Genomic DNA, 15,091 nt, shown 5'->3' with positions numbered 1-15,091 from the left:
CTCTCCTCGTAATCCAACCCCTTCAACTCTGGGATTAACCTAGTAAATCTCCTCTGCACACCCTCCAGGGCCAGTACGTCCTTTCTCAGGGAAGGAGACCAAAGCTGAACGTAATATGTGTTAGGCCTCACTAACACCTTATACAATTGCAGCATAACCTCCCTAGTCTTAAACTCCATCCCTCTAGCAATTAACGGCCCATAAGGGACAAGGAGAATAAGCTGCTCATTGAAGCGGAGGCTGTGGCAGTGGCACTAAATGAGTATTTTGCTTCTGTCTTTACCAAATTAGAAGATGGTAACAGTGCCCAGTTGAAAATGTGGATATTGAGCAACTGAAAAGTATAGTGATAAAGAAAAGGTGCTAAAAAGGCTGGCAGCACTCCAGATAGAGAAGTCGCCAAGTCCAGATGGAATGCATCCTCGATTGCTGAGAGAGGTAAGAGAGCATATTGCTGAGCCATTAACAGAAATTTTCCAGACCTCTCTGAACATAGGATTAGTCCCAGGGAACTGGAGGATTACAAATGTGACGCCTTTGGTAAAAAAAGAGGCAAAGGATAACCCAAGAAACAACGGACCTGTCAGCTTGACATCAATTGTGGGAAAACCGATGGAGGCCTTAATACAGGATGAGATAAATAAACGCTCAGGGAAAATAATTCAATACTCGAGTCAACATGGCTTTGTCAAAGGAAGGTCATGTCTGACAAATTTAATTGAGTAGCTCAGGATGAAGCATAAGCAGACAATGAGCTAAGGACCTGCCTCTAGGCAGAGCATATATGAGTGAATAAAGAGCAGGAAGTAGGACTAATTAGATAGGTTGGCACTGGCAAAGTGGGCCAAATGGCCCGCCTTCACTGCTGCATCATTCTTTGAATCTGTAATAAATCTTCCTCATTGTTCATGAAATTCCCTTCCAGAGCTTACCCGTAACTTCTGACTTGAATTTTGACCCCTGACTGCTTACCCTCCTGAACCATAAGTTCTTTCCAATCTAGCAATGAAGGACAAAATTCCATTCGCCTATTCAATCACCTGTTGCACTTGTAAACCAGCTTTTTGCGACTCATGCACGAACACACCCAGGTCGCCCTGCACAGCAGCATGTTTTAATATTTTATCACTTAAATAATAATCCCTTTTGCTGTTATTCCTACCAAAATGGATAACCTCACAATTTTCAACATTGTATTCCATCTGCCAGACCCCAGCTCATTCACTTGACCTATTCAAATCCCTCTGCAGACTTCCGGTATTCTCTGCACTTTTTGCTTTACCACTCATCTTAGTGTTGTCTGCAAACTTGGACACATTGCCCTTGGTCCCCAACTCCAAACCATCTATGTAAATTGTGAACAATTGTGGGCCCAACACTGATCCCTGAGGGACACCACTAGCTACTGATTGCCAACCAGAGAAACACCCATTAATCCCCACTCTTTGCTTTCTATTAATTAACCAATCCTCTATCCATGCTATTACTTTACCCTTAATGCCATGCATCTGTATCCAATGCAGCAACCTTTTGTGTGGCACCTTGTCAAAGGCTTTCTGGAAATCCAGATATAGCACATCCATTGGCCCCCCGTTATCTACCGCGCTGGTAATGTCCTCAAAAAATTCCACTAAATTAGTTCGGCACGACCTGCCCTTTATGAACCCATGCTGCGTCTGCCCAATGGGATAATTTCCATCCAGATGCCTCGCTATTTCTTCCTTGATGATAGATTCCAGCATCTTTCCTACTACTGAAGTTAAGCTCACTGGCCTATAATTACCTGCTTTCTGCCTACCTCCTTTTTTAAACAGTGGTGTCACGTTTGCTAATTTCCAATCCGCCAGGACCACCCCAGAGTCTAGTGAATTTTGATAAATTATCACAAGTACCAGAATTTAGAACAATAAACTATTGGCTTCCTAACCATATTAGGCACTGCCCTGAACCAAGACACAAAAACAAAAAATGCTGGAAAAAGAAGCAGGTCAAACAGGATCTGTGGTGAGAGAAACAAAGTTAACATTTCACGTCAATGACAGTTCCAGTCGGAACTGAAAAATGTTATCAATGTGCCATGTTTTAAGTAATATAGAAACGGGAAATGGTGGGACTGCCTCACAACAGGATAAACGGAGAGGTCTGTTATGGGGTGGAATGTAGGAGAGAAGAAATGACTGCGCAGTGTAGGGTGAAAGGAGATGGCAATAGGACAAGTGACCGAGGCAAGTAAATAAACACTGAAATGAAACTGAAAAGAAAACCAGGCTATCAATAAAGCTGGGTAAATAACATCTGCTGTGCTTCTTCCTCTGCTTGGTTTCCATATTTAATGAGCTGTTAATGGAAAGGATAGAAATGTGGAAACAGTTCATTTTCTCATTTAATTGCTGTCTGATTTTCACTCTGATGTGCTATTCTGTATCACGGGCAAAGGATCACACGAGCTGTGTGAACAGGTGTTATCGTTCAGTCAATCAATTCATCCACTTTGAACAAAACACACAGCGAAGAGTAGTTCATGTAAATTAATGAACAGATACTCGAATTATACCATGAGTATTGCACACAAGATGAACATTTACTTTTTTCCTTCGAGCATAAGATTTACAATTGCGGGATTCTCCGAGCCCTGTGCCAGGCAGGAGAATCGCCGTAACCATGTCACGCCGCCGGCACGCGATTCTCCGAGGAGCGGAGAATCGGCGCCACTTGCAGCGGCGCGTTTGGCGCGCCGCCGGTCACGGGCCGCTGTCCGCGGCCGGGCCTTGATGGGCCGAGCGGCTGCGCAGAAACGGCAGAGTCCCGCCGGCGCCGTCCACACCTGCTCGCAGGTGGCGAGGCTCCTTCACTGCGGGGGGGGGGCCTCCGATGGGGTCTGGCCCGCAATCGGGACCCACCGATCGGCGGGCCGGCCTCTCCAGCCCCGGCCCTATTTTGTTACGCGGCCAGCCCCGAACCCCCGCGCCGTGTTGCGTCGGGGCCGGCGCGTTGAGAAAGTCCCCTGCGCATGCGTGGGTTGGCGCGGCACCACTGCGGGGCCCTGTGGGGGCCAGAATCGGTAGTGCTCGCGCCGGTTTCGCGCCGTCGTGAAACGCGACGGCTTTCACGATGGGGCGAACACTCTGCCTCCATTTCGGAGAATCCCGCCCCCTGCGTCAGAGAGGGAGACTATTTGGGGAATATAATGTATTCCCCCGTGGGGAGCTTGTTGGCAGGTGGCCTTTAACCAGGTGGAGGGTGCAGGTGGTGACCCTGCTGATTTTCCACTACACCACCAATCCTTGGTACGAAGGCTGATGGATGTCCTTCCCGCCCTGCAGTCAATTGATACCCGTAAGTGGCCAATTACTGCCCATTTAGGCCTCATCCTGCTGCCGCTAGTATTTATCCAGCAATAGGGGGGAGCTTGCCATGCGGGAAGTCCAGAAAGCAAACACTATTGGAGTTGCTTCCAAGCTCTCAGAGTGGTCCCTCAGTCAAAGACCCGATCAAAGAACCCAGGATCGCTAACGGGGGTGCGGCCTATCTTCCTGACCTTGCTACCGAAACCCTCCTTCACCCAGAGGCTCCAACCTCACCATCACGCAACTGTGCCTGGTGCCATGGTGATCCTAGTCTGTAGTGGGAGGGGGGGAGGGGGCCTTGGTGTGGGGGGAATGTGGTTGTACATTAGCAACAGCAGCCTCTGCCACCCCAGTGAAAAGATGGGTGCTTCTGATTGGCTGGCAGGTGTTGGTGGGAAAGATCTCTGCCCCCAGGGGTCTTTGATCCTGGGAAGGCCCACCACTGTGCAATTTACTGCCTTCTCAGCATTTATTGCAGCAGACCATTGCGAAAAAAGGTGAAGCGGGGCTCCCACTGGCTCTCCAGCCAGGGGGGTAAAACCTCCATTGCTTCGAGTTAAAATGGCCCAAAAAGGCTCATTGAAAAATCATCATCCAACTAATTCCACTATCTTGTTATTTTCACAAAGCCTTGCAATTATTTTCATGTACACATCCAATTTCCTTTTAAAAGTTGCTGGACGTGGGGGCGATTTTGATCCCGCGTTAACGGTGCGGAGCATCGCCGACAGAAGATCTGGAGAAAATTGGGAAACGCGATCTCCAGTGGGTGAATCTCATTTTTACTGTTTTGCATGTATTTTCATCTAACTAGCCAGCCCCTCCATCCCCCACCATCTGACCCCCCCTCAGTAAATATTCAAACCTCGCCGAAATGATAAGCCAAGGTTTACAGCAGGTTTTAAAGAACCATATTCCACAGAGAGGATACCCCCCCGGGAGTGCCTCCGACGGAGTGAGACACGCCTGTGCAGTTACTTGGCACTGTACCCTGGCACAGATTGGCACCGCCAGGTTGATGCTGCCAGGTTGACACTGTGCCAACATGGCAGTGCCGACCTGTGCCGGGTTGGACCCTCTGGGAATCCTCATGAGAGGGACTCCCTTTGTGCGTGTTGGGAGGACTGATGCCTGTGAGGGGGGGAGAGTTCTCCCAAGATTGCGGTGGTGGGAGGGGGCGTGTCACCCCCCCTGGCTCAAGGAGGGTGCGGGTGAGAGGGTGTCATCCAATGCCTGCAAGTGGGGGGGAGGGGTGGGATGTCCCAATGTTGGCGTTGAGGGGGGAGTGCCCTGCTGATTCTTATGTATTGTGGGTTGCGGGAACGGAGGCGAGATGTCAATTCCTTTTTAAAAATAGATTTAGAGTACCAATTCAATTTTTTCCAATTAAGGGGCAATTTAGCGTGGCCAATCCACCTATCCTGCACATCCTTGGGTTGTGGGGGTGAGACCCAAGCAGACACTGGGAGAATGTGCAAACTCCACACGGGCAGTGACCCAGGGCTGGGATTAAACCTGGGTCCTCAGCGCTGTGAGGCAGCAGCAGTGCTAACCACTGCTCCCTGTGGAGCAACTAATTCCTTTGGGAGGGTCCAAATGCTTAGGTTGTGGGACGGGACTAGGGGCTGTTCAATTTCTGCACTGAACAGGGCGTCCTTTTTAGGTGTTGTCCCGATCTTTGTGGAGCCGGCCTGATCATGCCGCATCGCCGCCGCCGCCCCCCCCCCCCCCTCCGCGCCCCCGCCAGAGCGATGGCGCAAATCACCCAATCATTTTTTTACTCAGAGAGGCTCAATATCTGGAGTGAAAACTCATCTGTGCAGCTTTGAAAAAAATGCTCAGATTCCGCCCCATATCTGCTTCCACTCTTACAGGTAATTTACTGATTTACCTGTTCACTGAGATATCCATTGGATTGAACATTTAATCCAATTTTGCCAGGTTTTGTTAGACAACCCTCAAACATCAAAAGACCTAGAAGCAAATGTCGGCCATTTGGCCCATCGAATCTACTCTGCCATTCAATGAGATATGACTGATCTGATGTGATAATCCTCAACTCCACTTTTCTGTCTTACCTTCATAATCCTCTATTACTTTACTGATAAGAACTCTGTTAAGATCAGTCTTGAATGTATTTAATGATCCAGTCTCTACAGCTCTCTGTGGTAAAGAATTCCTCAGGTTCACTGTCCTCTAAGAGAAGAAATTCCTCTTCATTGCTATCTTAAATGAGCGACTCCTTACTCTGAGGCTGTTGTGGCTTGAGATATCCATGCTGGAGGTTTCCAGTGTAAACCAAAAATGAATTTATTATACAAGATAAAAGGCAAGTAAGATACAGGATGAGAGCAACTATATGCAGGCGTTAACTCCCCAACTCCGGGATTCACTCTGCCTGGACCGCCAGCTCCCCACGCTGCCGAGCTATTGGCCGGGGTTAGCGCGCTTCTCCACGATTGGCCCCAGGCCGGTCACAAGAGTGGTCAAGCCATCTTCTTAAAGGGGCTACCCTACCACAGAGATTATGCCCTCTGGTCCTAGGTTTTCCCTTCAAGGGGAAACAATGTCTCAGATTTTACCATGTCAAGCCCCCTGAGAATCCGATATGTCTCAATAACGTCATTTCACATTTTTCCAAACTACAATGATTACAGAGCCAACCTACTCAAACATTTCTCATAAGAAAATCCATCCATACTCGGGAGTGACCCAGTGAACCTTCTTTGGACTGCATCCAGTGCCCGGATGATTTTCCTCAGATAACAGGACCAAATCTGTTCGCAGTATTCCAGGTGTGGTCTCACTAGTGCCTTGTATAGTTTTAGCTACACTTTCCAATTTTTATGCTCCATTCCCTTTGATATAAAGGCCAACATTCCATTTTCCTTCCCTATTATCTGCTGAACTTGCATGAGGACACCAACATCCTTTTTTGCTGCAATTTCCTGTAGTCTTTCTCCATTTAAATAATATTCAGCTCATTTATTCTTCCTACCAAAGTGCAGAGCATCATAGAAAATAGAAGAAAGAGTAAGATCCAGCCCTTCAAGCCTTCTCCGCCATTCATTATGATCAAAGTTGATTACTTGGCTCAGTAACCTGTTCTCGCTCTTCCCCATATTCTTTGATCCCTTTAACCCCAAGAGCTATTTCTAACTCCTTCTTAGCATGATACATTGTTTTGGTCTCAGCTGCTTTCTGTGGTAGAGGACTCCACAGGGTCATCATTCTTTTGTGAAGAAATTTCTCCTTCTCTCAGACCTAAACACTGTGGCCCCTGGCTCTGGACTCCCCTGCCATCAGGAACATCCTTCCTCCAACTACCCTGCCTAGTCCTGTTAGAATTTTATAGTTTTCTATGATAACCCCTCTCATCCTTCTAAACTCCAGTTAGAAGTCTGACAACACAAGGTTAAAGGCCAACAAGTTTGTTTTGAATCACTAGCTTTCGGAGCACTGCTCACTCCTCAGGTGAATGAGGAGCAGTGCTCCGAAAGGTAGTGATTCAAAAGAAACCTGTTGGACTTTAACCTGGTGCTGTAAGACATCTTACTGTGCTCACCCCAGTCCAACGCTGGCATCTCCATATCATGGCTACCTTCTAAACTCCAGCGAATACAATCATAACAGACTCAATCTCTCATCATACGTCAGTCACGTCATCCCAGGAATTAGTGTGGTAAACGTTTGGTTCACTCCCTCCATAGTAAGAACATCCTCCCTCAGATAAGGAGACCAAACTGAGTGCAATATTGCAGGTGCGATCGCACGAAGTCCCTGTATAATTGCAGGAGGACGTGCCTGTTCCTGTACTCAAATCTTCTCGCTATGAAGGCCAACATACCATTGGCCTTCTTCATCACCAGCTGCACCTGCATGCTTACTTTCAGCTACTGATGTACAGGGGCACCCACCTCACATTGCACATTCCTCTCTCTCAATCTATAGCTATTCGGATAATAATCTGCCTTCCTGTCTTTGCTTTCAATATCCACATTATACTGTTTCTACCACGCATATATATGCTACCTCATTCAACGCGTTTTGTCCAAATCACACTGAAACATCTCTGAATCCTTTTCACAGCTCACTCTCTCCCCCTCTCCCCAGCCCCCCCCCCGCCCACCTCCCCCCCCCCCCCCCCCCCCCACCCACCCCACCACCACCCCCACCCTGCCGGCAACTGTATAACATTGGCAAATTTGCAAATCATTACATTTCCTCTCAGTTTTCAGCCACTTGTTAATTTTTAATTAAGATATAATGTATAATTTTACGGCAGACTAGAATTCTAAAAAGAATCCTGTGGACTGAAAGAATGTATATTGGTTTTTGTGCGCATTCATTAAGGTAGGAATATATTGTCAGGCCCATTATTTATAATTGGTGTCACAGCAAACAAAAGTTGAATTGTGATGGGATGTGACATGTGTGAGTTAAATGTATTAGTTACAGACATTTGTTGCTGGTGTCATTTGTGCTGTCTACCCTCTGAGAGCCTCTCGGAATTGAAGATTAGTCTCCTGGACACTGTTGAAGCAACCCAGGGGGAAACAAAAATCTGAGGAGAATGTTTTTGCACTTTAACTGTTTTGTTTCAAACCCCTTGGAGAGATGGGGGGGAAAAAATGATTAATCTGACTGAATACGAAAAAAGTCTTGACTGGCAGGTAGTGACATCTGGGTGAAAACAAAATTAAAATACCGTGGATGCTGGAAATCTGCATCTGGGAAAATGGACCAATTACGGGAGTGTGAGGGCAGGTTGATTCTCAGCTGGAGGTGACCCAAACCGCGTTGGAAACCTGAAGTATCATGTAGTATGAGGTGAGAATAAAACGGACTAAGTGCAGTGAAGTTTTAGTATGCGAGGAGACTAAGGCAGAATCAATGAAAATTAGTTGGAAACCCACGCCTGGCCACAATTCCTCATTTACATGCTGCCTCTTGACAACTATCATTAGTAAACATAAGAATCAGGAGAAGTAGGTAAATTTAGCCCCTTGAGTCTTCCCCATTAATCAATAACATTGATGTGATTGTGGTATCGACTTCATTTTTCTGTGTGCCCCTCTACAACCCTTGATTCCCTTGTTCAGTTGCATGTGTGCATGAAGTCAGGTTACACATGCATACTGACGTCATGTTACATGTGTAGCATGTGTAATCTGGTATCGATTTGGTCTTACGCTCTTCATGTCCTCATGTCAACTTGCGATGGTTATGATTATCATTGGGTCAGTATCTCCCACATCCCAAGAGCAAAAAGAAAACTTCAGAATATACATTGTGGGCAGCACGGTAGCATTGTGGATAGCACAATTGCTTCACAGCTCCAGGGTCCCAGGTTCGATTCCGGCTTGGGTCACTGTCTGTGCGGAGTCTGCACATCCTCCCCGTGTGTGCGTGGGTTTCCTCCGGGTGCTCCGTTTTCCTCCCACAGTCCAAAGATGTGCAGGTTAGGTGGATTGGCCATGATAAATTGCCCTTAGTGTCCAAAATTGCCCTTAGTGCTGGGTGGGGTTTACTGGGTTATGGGGATAGGGTGGAGGTGTTCACCTTGGGTAGGGTGCTCGTTCCAAGAGCCAGTGCAGACTCGATGGGCCAAATGGCCTCCTTCTGCACTGTAAATTCTATGATAATCTATGATTTATTGTGTATTAATTGATAAAATTCAAACTTTCAGAACACCAATTACATGATTAGAAACCTATCATAAGAAAAAGTGAAGTAGGTTCTCTGGCCACTCCAGCCTGCTCCACCATTCAACAACATGCCTGCTGATCTGACTGTGGCCTTAACATAACCTTCCTGCCTGTCCCCCAATAACCCACCAGTCCTACCACAATCAAAAATCTCTGACACAAAACGTGCAAATGTTCATTAAACGTAATGTTTCAATGCATTATGAATGACTATACAACCTCACAATAATGCACACATAATTGCCTAGTCAATAATAAAACAGTCAACATGAGATTCACATTTAAAACAAAAACAATGACTATCGTAAGTTTTAATTTAGCTTGCAATCTTAGTGCATCATTACCTTCTGTTTTACAGCTGTGGTTATGAGTCTTTTTATAGTTTTTTCCACATGCACACATGTACGAACCCTTCGTGTTATTGCAGTAATGTGAACAAGTTCCAAATTGAAGGCACTCATTAATATCTGTGAAGAATCGAAGCAGATGCTGGTAAATGTGAAAGATCATTTTGTATTAAAGAATGTACAAAAATGACATCAATTATGTCTTTGGTCATTTTTATTTTATTCATTTTTGGGATGTGGGCTTCGCTGGCTAAGCTAGCATTTATTTCTCTTCATCCCTAATTTCTCTTCAGAAGATGGTGGTGAGCTGCCTTCTTGTACCGCTGCAGACTATGTGGTGGAGGTACACTCACTGTGCTCAGAGGGAGGGGTTCCAGGACTCTGACCCAACAACAGTGAAGGAATTTCAATATATTGCCAAATCAGGAAGGTGGGTGGCTTGCAGGGTAATTTCCAGGTGGAGTTGTTCCCACGGGTGGAATTTTCAGTAATCTGGCAGTGTCAGGGTTCGAGTGAAAACCGGCTTGTATCTCTCCAGAGCTGGCAAGGCAGGCTCCACAGAGATCGAAGCACCATCTTTAACGGGTGCCCAGATCTGCAATATAAACTCCCCCCCCACCTCACCCCCACGCAAGAATCTGGGAACTCATCCCCCCTCCCAAAACAAATATCTGAGGCGGAAGTCTCTGTCCCGCCGCACCAGTTTTCTGGTGTGGTGCCCCACCGGTGATGGTGGGATTCACCGCCCTGCCAGCCAGCCAATGGGATTTCCCATTGTGGGCCGCCCCACGCCGTCAAGAAATTCCCGGGTGTGGGTCGGTGACATGGAGAATCCCGACAGCGCAAGTCCAGCCCCTAGGCTCTCCCCTACTCCCCCGACGCAGGAATCTGGGAACTCACCCTCCCCTGAAATAAATATCTGGGAACTCCCTCCTCCACCCCCAGCACATGAATATCTGGCGCTCCTGCCACCACCGCCATCACCACTCCTCGCACCCCCACCTCACCACACAAGTATCTGGCCACTCCCGTAACAGGCATCGCCCCTTACAGGCATTGGGACCTGCGTCCACCCTCCTCCACACATAATGGGAATCTCCCAATGGGGCTTCCCAAAAGGTTGGCTCTGCCAGGGGACAGTGCCGGGGCCCTGCCAGGGGACAGTGCCGGGGCCCTGCCCGACCATGTACCAAACCACCCAGGAGCAATACTTACATGTGTGTCCTCGGCGTGGTCATGGATTTTGTTTTTGAAAACCTGTAGTGATTCACGCCAATGTGATGTCATGCTGGCTGGGTGGGACGATATCATTAGATTGATATTTATTTTAAAAATGCTAATCAGGCTCGTGCCCTTCTGGGAATGAACCTGATCACGTCATCGGATTGGGGTTGGGGAGTGGGGGAATCTAAAACTGAAATATCGCTGGCGCTAATCCCATTTTATGTCTCTCACGAGAGTTAATGGACGATACAGGATTGGCGCCCGTGGCTGCTGCATCTGCTAGTTTATGGCCCATGTGTCTGCTGCCTGTGTCCTTCCAGATGGTGGTGTTCATGGGTTTGAAAGGTGCTGTCAAAGGAGTGCAACTGATGGGACCTTCTAACGGTTTTGTAAATAACTTAATTTAATTTAGACATGACAAAATTGAACAGGAAATATGTTTGTGTTACTTACCATTCGTCCATTTGTTTCTGACTGCGACACGTTACCATTAATTCACAATGTCTACATTCTCATAAGTTTCTAAGTATAAGTCCACGACGCAGTGAAAATGCTCAAAAGGTGAATTGCTTAATCAAAGTAAAATGTTTACTCTCAGTTTTCTTGAAATGCTTCTTGGGTAAACTGGTCAACATGTTAAGGTTTATTAGCATTTTGTATTCAGTTTCTGCAACAAACTCTTCTCAGATGTACAAAGCATTGATTCATTGTAGGGTTACTTCTGCCCTTCACCAGTAACATATCTAAACTCCAACTTCAGGAATCAACGTCCCTTGCAATGGAATTGCAGATGTATTTTGGACACCAACCCGAGTAGTTTGCTAACCTCATTCTAGTCACTGCTTCCAGGTTTGTTTTGGGTGGTAAAGTGTTACAATGAAACCTATCCAAACTTACTTTACGTAGGAATTTTTCAAACCAACTGAGATGTGGAACGAGATTCTTTGGCCTGCCCACGGCATGTTTCTCGGCAATGGGAGGCAGCCTACCACCGGCCGGCAGATGGGATCCACTGGTCCTGCCGCTGTCAATGGGATTTCCCATTAAATTCACCCACAATGCCGGGAAACCCACGGCAGGGGTGCGCCGTTGGTGGGACTCGAAATACCCGCCCGAGGTCAATGGATCTTTGCTTGTCCATCAGGTTCTCTGTTGCGCCCGTGACAATTCCCATGGCGAGCGAGATTGAATGTTAGGCCTCAACTATTAATCTATACTTTGCTGACAATTGGAAAAGGCCAGAACTGTAGGCAAAACAAAATGTTGATGTATAATAACGATCAGCTTTGCAAGGATTAATGTAGTGTTGAGAGTTGCCACGAGAGGGAACTACAGTTACAACTATATAAGGCAGTGGTACTAGACCTTAGGGGAGGAGTGTATGCAGGAGTTAGCTGGTGAAGGTCAGAAGAGCAGATAGTGCAAGTGAGTGTAGATCATAGTTTAAACCAGTAGTGAGATTAGCTGTAGGTGAGTGTAGTTAGATGTTATTGATCAACTGTGTATTCTTAAGGAGTATGTGTCGAATCCAAGTTAGTAGTGTTAATAAATTCAAAGCTTTGTTTAAGTTAAAGCTGTTTTGTGGTCTTTGTGAACACTACACCAACCATCCTGAAATAAGCAACTACAAGAACACCACAGTTGAAGCATTCATTCATGATTTCACAGAATAGCATGTATAGGAGACCTAAATTTAAGAAACAATTCTTCCAGAGTCAAAGCTGATATCACAAAGAACGAGATAATTACCTTCACACTGCTTCGAGGCTTTGTTTCTTTGAAAGCCAGACCGACACTCGCAGAAAAGTGAAAATGTTGTCCTATTGCAGTAGGCATCAATCCCACAAGGATTTATTTCTTCATCACAATTAAATTCATTATAATCTGAGAAAGAAAGATTTAAACAACATCAAACATGCACATGGACAGCACTAAAATCTCTAAATAACAAAGAAAAATGAAGCACACAGCAAATCAATCACCGCCAGTGGAAAGAATGAGCAGGTTTTGTGCCAGATATTGCAGATCGTGGCATATAAGTCAACCTTTGAAGCCTTGAAAAATCCTCCCAAAAATATGGCTTGATTTATTCAGTGAGTATAAAGTGTAAACAGATGGATGTAGGTGCTCGCCATTTTGAAATGTGATTAAAAACATAATGCAGATATTTCAAATTAAATTAATGTGGCGCATTTTATTGAATGAATGAATTCTATGGAGGATAGCTTTAATCACAATCAACAAGTTTTAAAACCATCTGACACAACGTGCAGGACTTTCCATTCTGGAGACTTATTCGCTAGCGGTAGTCAACAGGATTCCCTTAGTGTAGCCAAACAGCTGAAACGTGCAATCTTTTGCTGCTCAGTTCATAAAATATGCATCCACAAGGGACCTGGTGAATTTTGTGATGAGGAGGGAAGGAAGTCACCTGCCCCTCCCACTCCTCCTGCACCCTCACCTCATGGGATCAAAGGTCCTGCCGCCATATTTAAAAGGCGACCAGACAAGCATTCACTCAATACAGGCCAGAAGCTCCGCATTACTCCTACAGGGTAATTGTTGTCACGATTTTATAAGGATCAAAATGCACTAACCACTCAAAATGGATTGGGTAAACATGTTGTGAGTTCATTTATTGAGACATGGGAACAGATATACATGGTTATAAAGCTTGAATACACTAGCAGCAGAGATGACTTCTGTGTGCTCTCCTGAAAGCAAAAGAGAAACTAAAACTGGATTACATCACACACTTCCTTTCCAGTGATGTCATGCTCAAATCCCATCCCCTGTTCTTTTTAAAGATAGTTGCCCCCTTCCAAAGAAGTATAACTATTTAAAATACACATTCATGTTCGATTGCCATTACATAAGTGTATGGAGCTAATGAATCAATGAATCTGTAAAGCATAAAGGTAATCTGTTAGTACGTCCTAGGGGCTGTTTAGCACAGGGCTAAACGACAGGGGCTGTTTAGCACAGGGCTAAATCGCTGGTTTTGAAAGCAGACCAAGGCAGGCCAGCAGCACGGTTCAATTCCCGTACCAGCCTCCCTGAACAGGTGTCGGAATGTGGCGATTAGGGGCTTTTCACAGTAACTTCATTTGAAGCCTACTTGTGACAATAAGCGATTTTCATTTCATTTCCAGATCTTGTAATAGCAACTTTATCTGGAGATTTCTTTAATTGCTCACAGTAATTTGTGGGCAATTAAATTGTCACTATTGGATGTTTTTCCTACCAAGGCAAAGTTGCTTGTAGCCTGCATCGTCAATGTCTCAGTGGTTGTGAGAAGTAAAGCTTTTTCCAAGATTTCCTCCAACTCAAAGCCAGCAGACCAGTGCCTTCATCTAGTCTCTAACAAAACAATCAGCCCACCCCACCCCTTCCAGGTAAAGAATATCCTGGAGGACAAGTGATGTCCCTTCCATTCATACAAGGAAGCAGTGCTCGGTGATCAGGGTGGTGAGAGCCATGCGCAAGAAGCCTACCTCTGACACCACTCCACTTGAATCTACTAGTTTTGAGACTAGATAGGCCAATGCCCTGGCAGGAAAAGGCTAACCACTTGAGCCCTTGTCAACCAAGACTATGTACCTAGAAGGTTCGAGGTTTAGAGTCATGAGATCACTGCCCTCGACCAGCCTGGTACCCCTGAATGCACCCACCTCCCTCCCTCCCTTCATCCCTGTCTCTAAATACAGCTGACGGCAAATGGGACAGAATAAACAGCAGCTCCAGACCTTGCGGGATCTCAATGGCATCATTCCCACGAGTCAGGAAAAAATCGTATGTGACGAAACTCAAATTCTTACCTCGGGGGTTGGAAGCTCAGGTTCCTGGCAGGCCTCATGTCTCCTGCGCATGCGCCAGCTGGGAAATGGCCGCACATGTGCAGTTCATGTCTTTTATGTTCTTCAAGCTGTGAACCGATCATGCGCGCCCGTGTAAAAGAAATGGAGCAAAGAAGTGAAATAGCATAAAGCTGCAAGTCCGATTACCTGAACAGGAGTTTCAGTAGAAGGAAGGTGTCCTGCGGAGCAAGTTGTGGGGAGAGGTACAGGGAGAAGGCCCTAAATCAAGAGTGGGATAGAAAGAAGTCCCAAAAGAAAGTTCTAGGCAGGGACAAAGACAGAGATCAGAGCTAAAAACCATTAAGCCACTATAAATTATGGGAGCAGAGAAATCGGCTCCAAATTAAAGACAGAGCTGTAGGGAGCAGACTTGCAGCGAAGTAGGCTGAAGAGAAGCCCTGAAAGCAAGCGGAGGTTGGTGACTCCTTTCTATGGGCGTTTTGGAGCAGTGGTGTTTCGTCTGCCTGACATGGCCAAAGATCTGAAATTGTGCTTGGAAAGTGAAGCTTGAGTGTACTCCAAGATGCAGAGGAAAGGAATTTCGGAAGGCGACATTGACGCCCTGAAGATGGATCCTTGTTGAAGGTGTCTGAGTGGGAGTGATGTTT

The 15,091-nt window shown here is 46.2% G+C and overlaps 1 protein-coding gene across 1 annotated transcript in view; it reads right to left on the bottom strand.

Moving 5' to 3' along the window:
- Positions 1-15,091, bottom strand: part of LOC140406652 (low-density lipoprotein receptor-related protein 1-like) — a 1,475,832-nt gene that overhangs the window by 135,671 nt on the left and 1,325,070 nt on the right. Inside the window, exons 68-69 of the mRNA XM_072494659.1 lie at positions 12,376-12,510; positions 9,400-9,522 (exon numbers count right to left, since the gene is read on the bottom strand). Coding sequence (XP_072350760.1) covers positions 9,400-9,522; positions 12,376-12,510 — 258 coding nt within the window. The remainder of the gene's footprint in view (positions 1-9,399; positions 9,523-12,375; positions 12,511-15,091) is intronic.

The sequence above is a fragment of the Scyliorhinus torazame genome, chromosome 2 (assembly GCF_047496885.1).
Source record: "Scyliorhinus torazame isolate Kashiwa2021f chromosome 2, sScyTor2.1, whole genome shotgun sequence".
Taxonomy (NCBI): Eukaryota; Metazoa; Chordata; class Chondrichthyes; order Carcharhiniformes; family Scyliorhinidae; genus Scyliorhinus; species Scyliorhinus torazame.
Note: the sequence above shows the minus strand (reverse complement) of the source record. Positions and strands in the feature narration are given on the sequence as shown.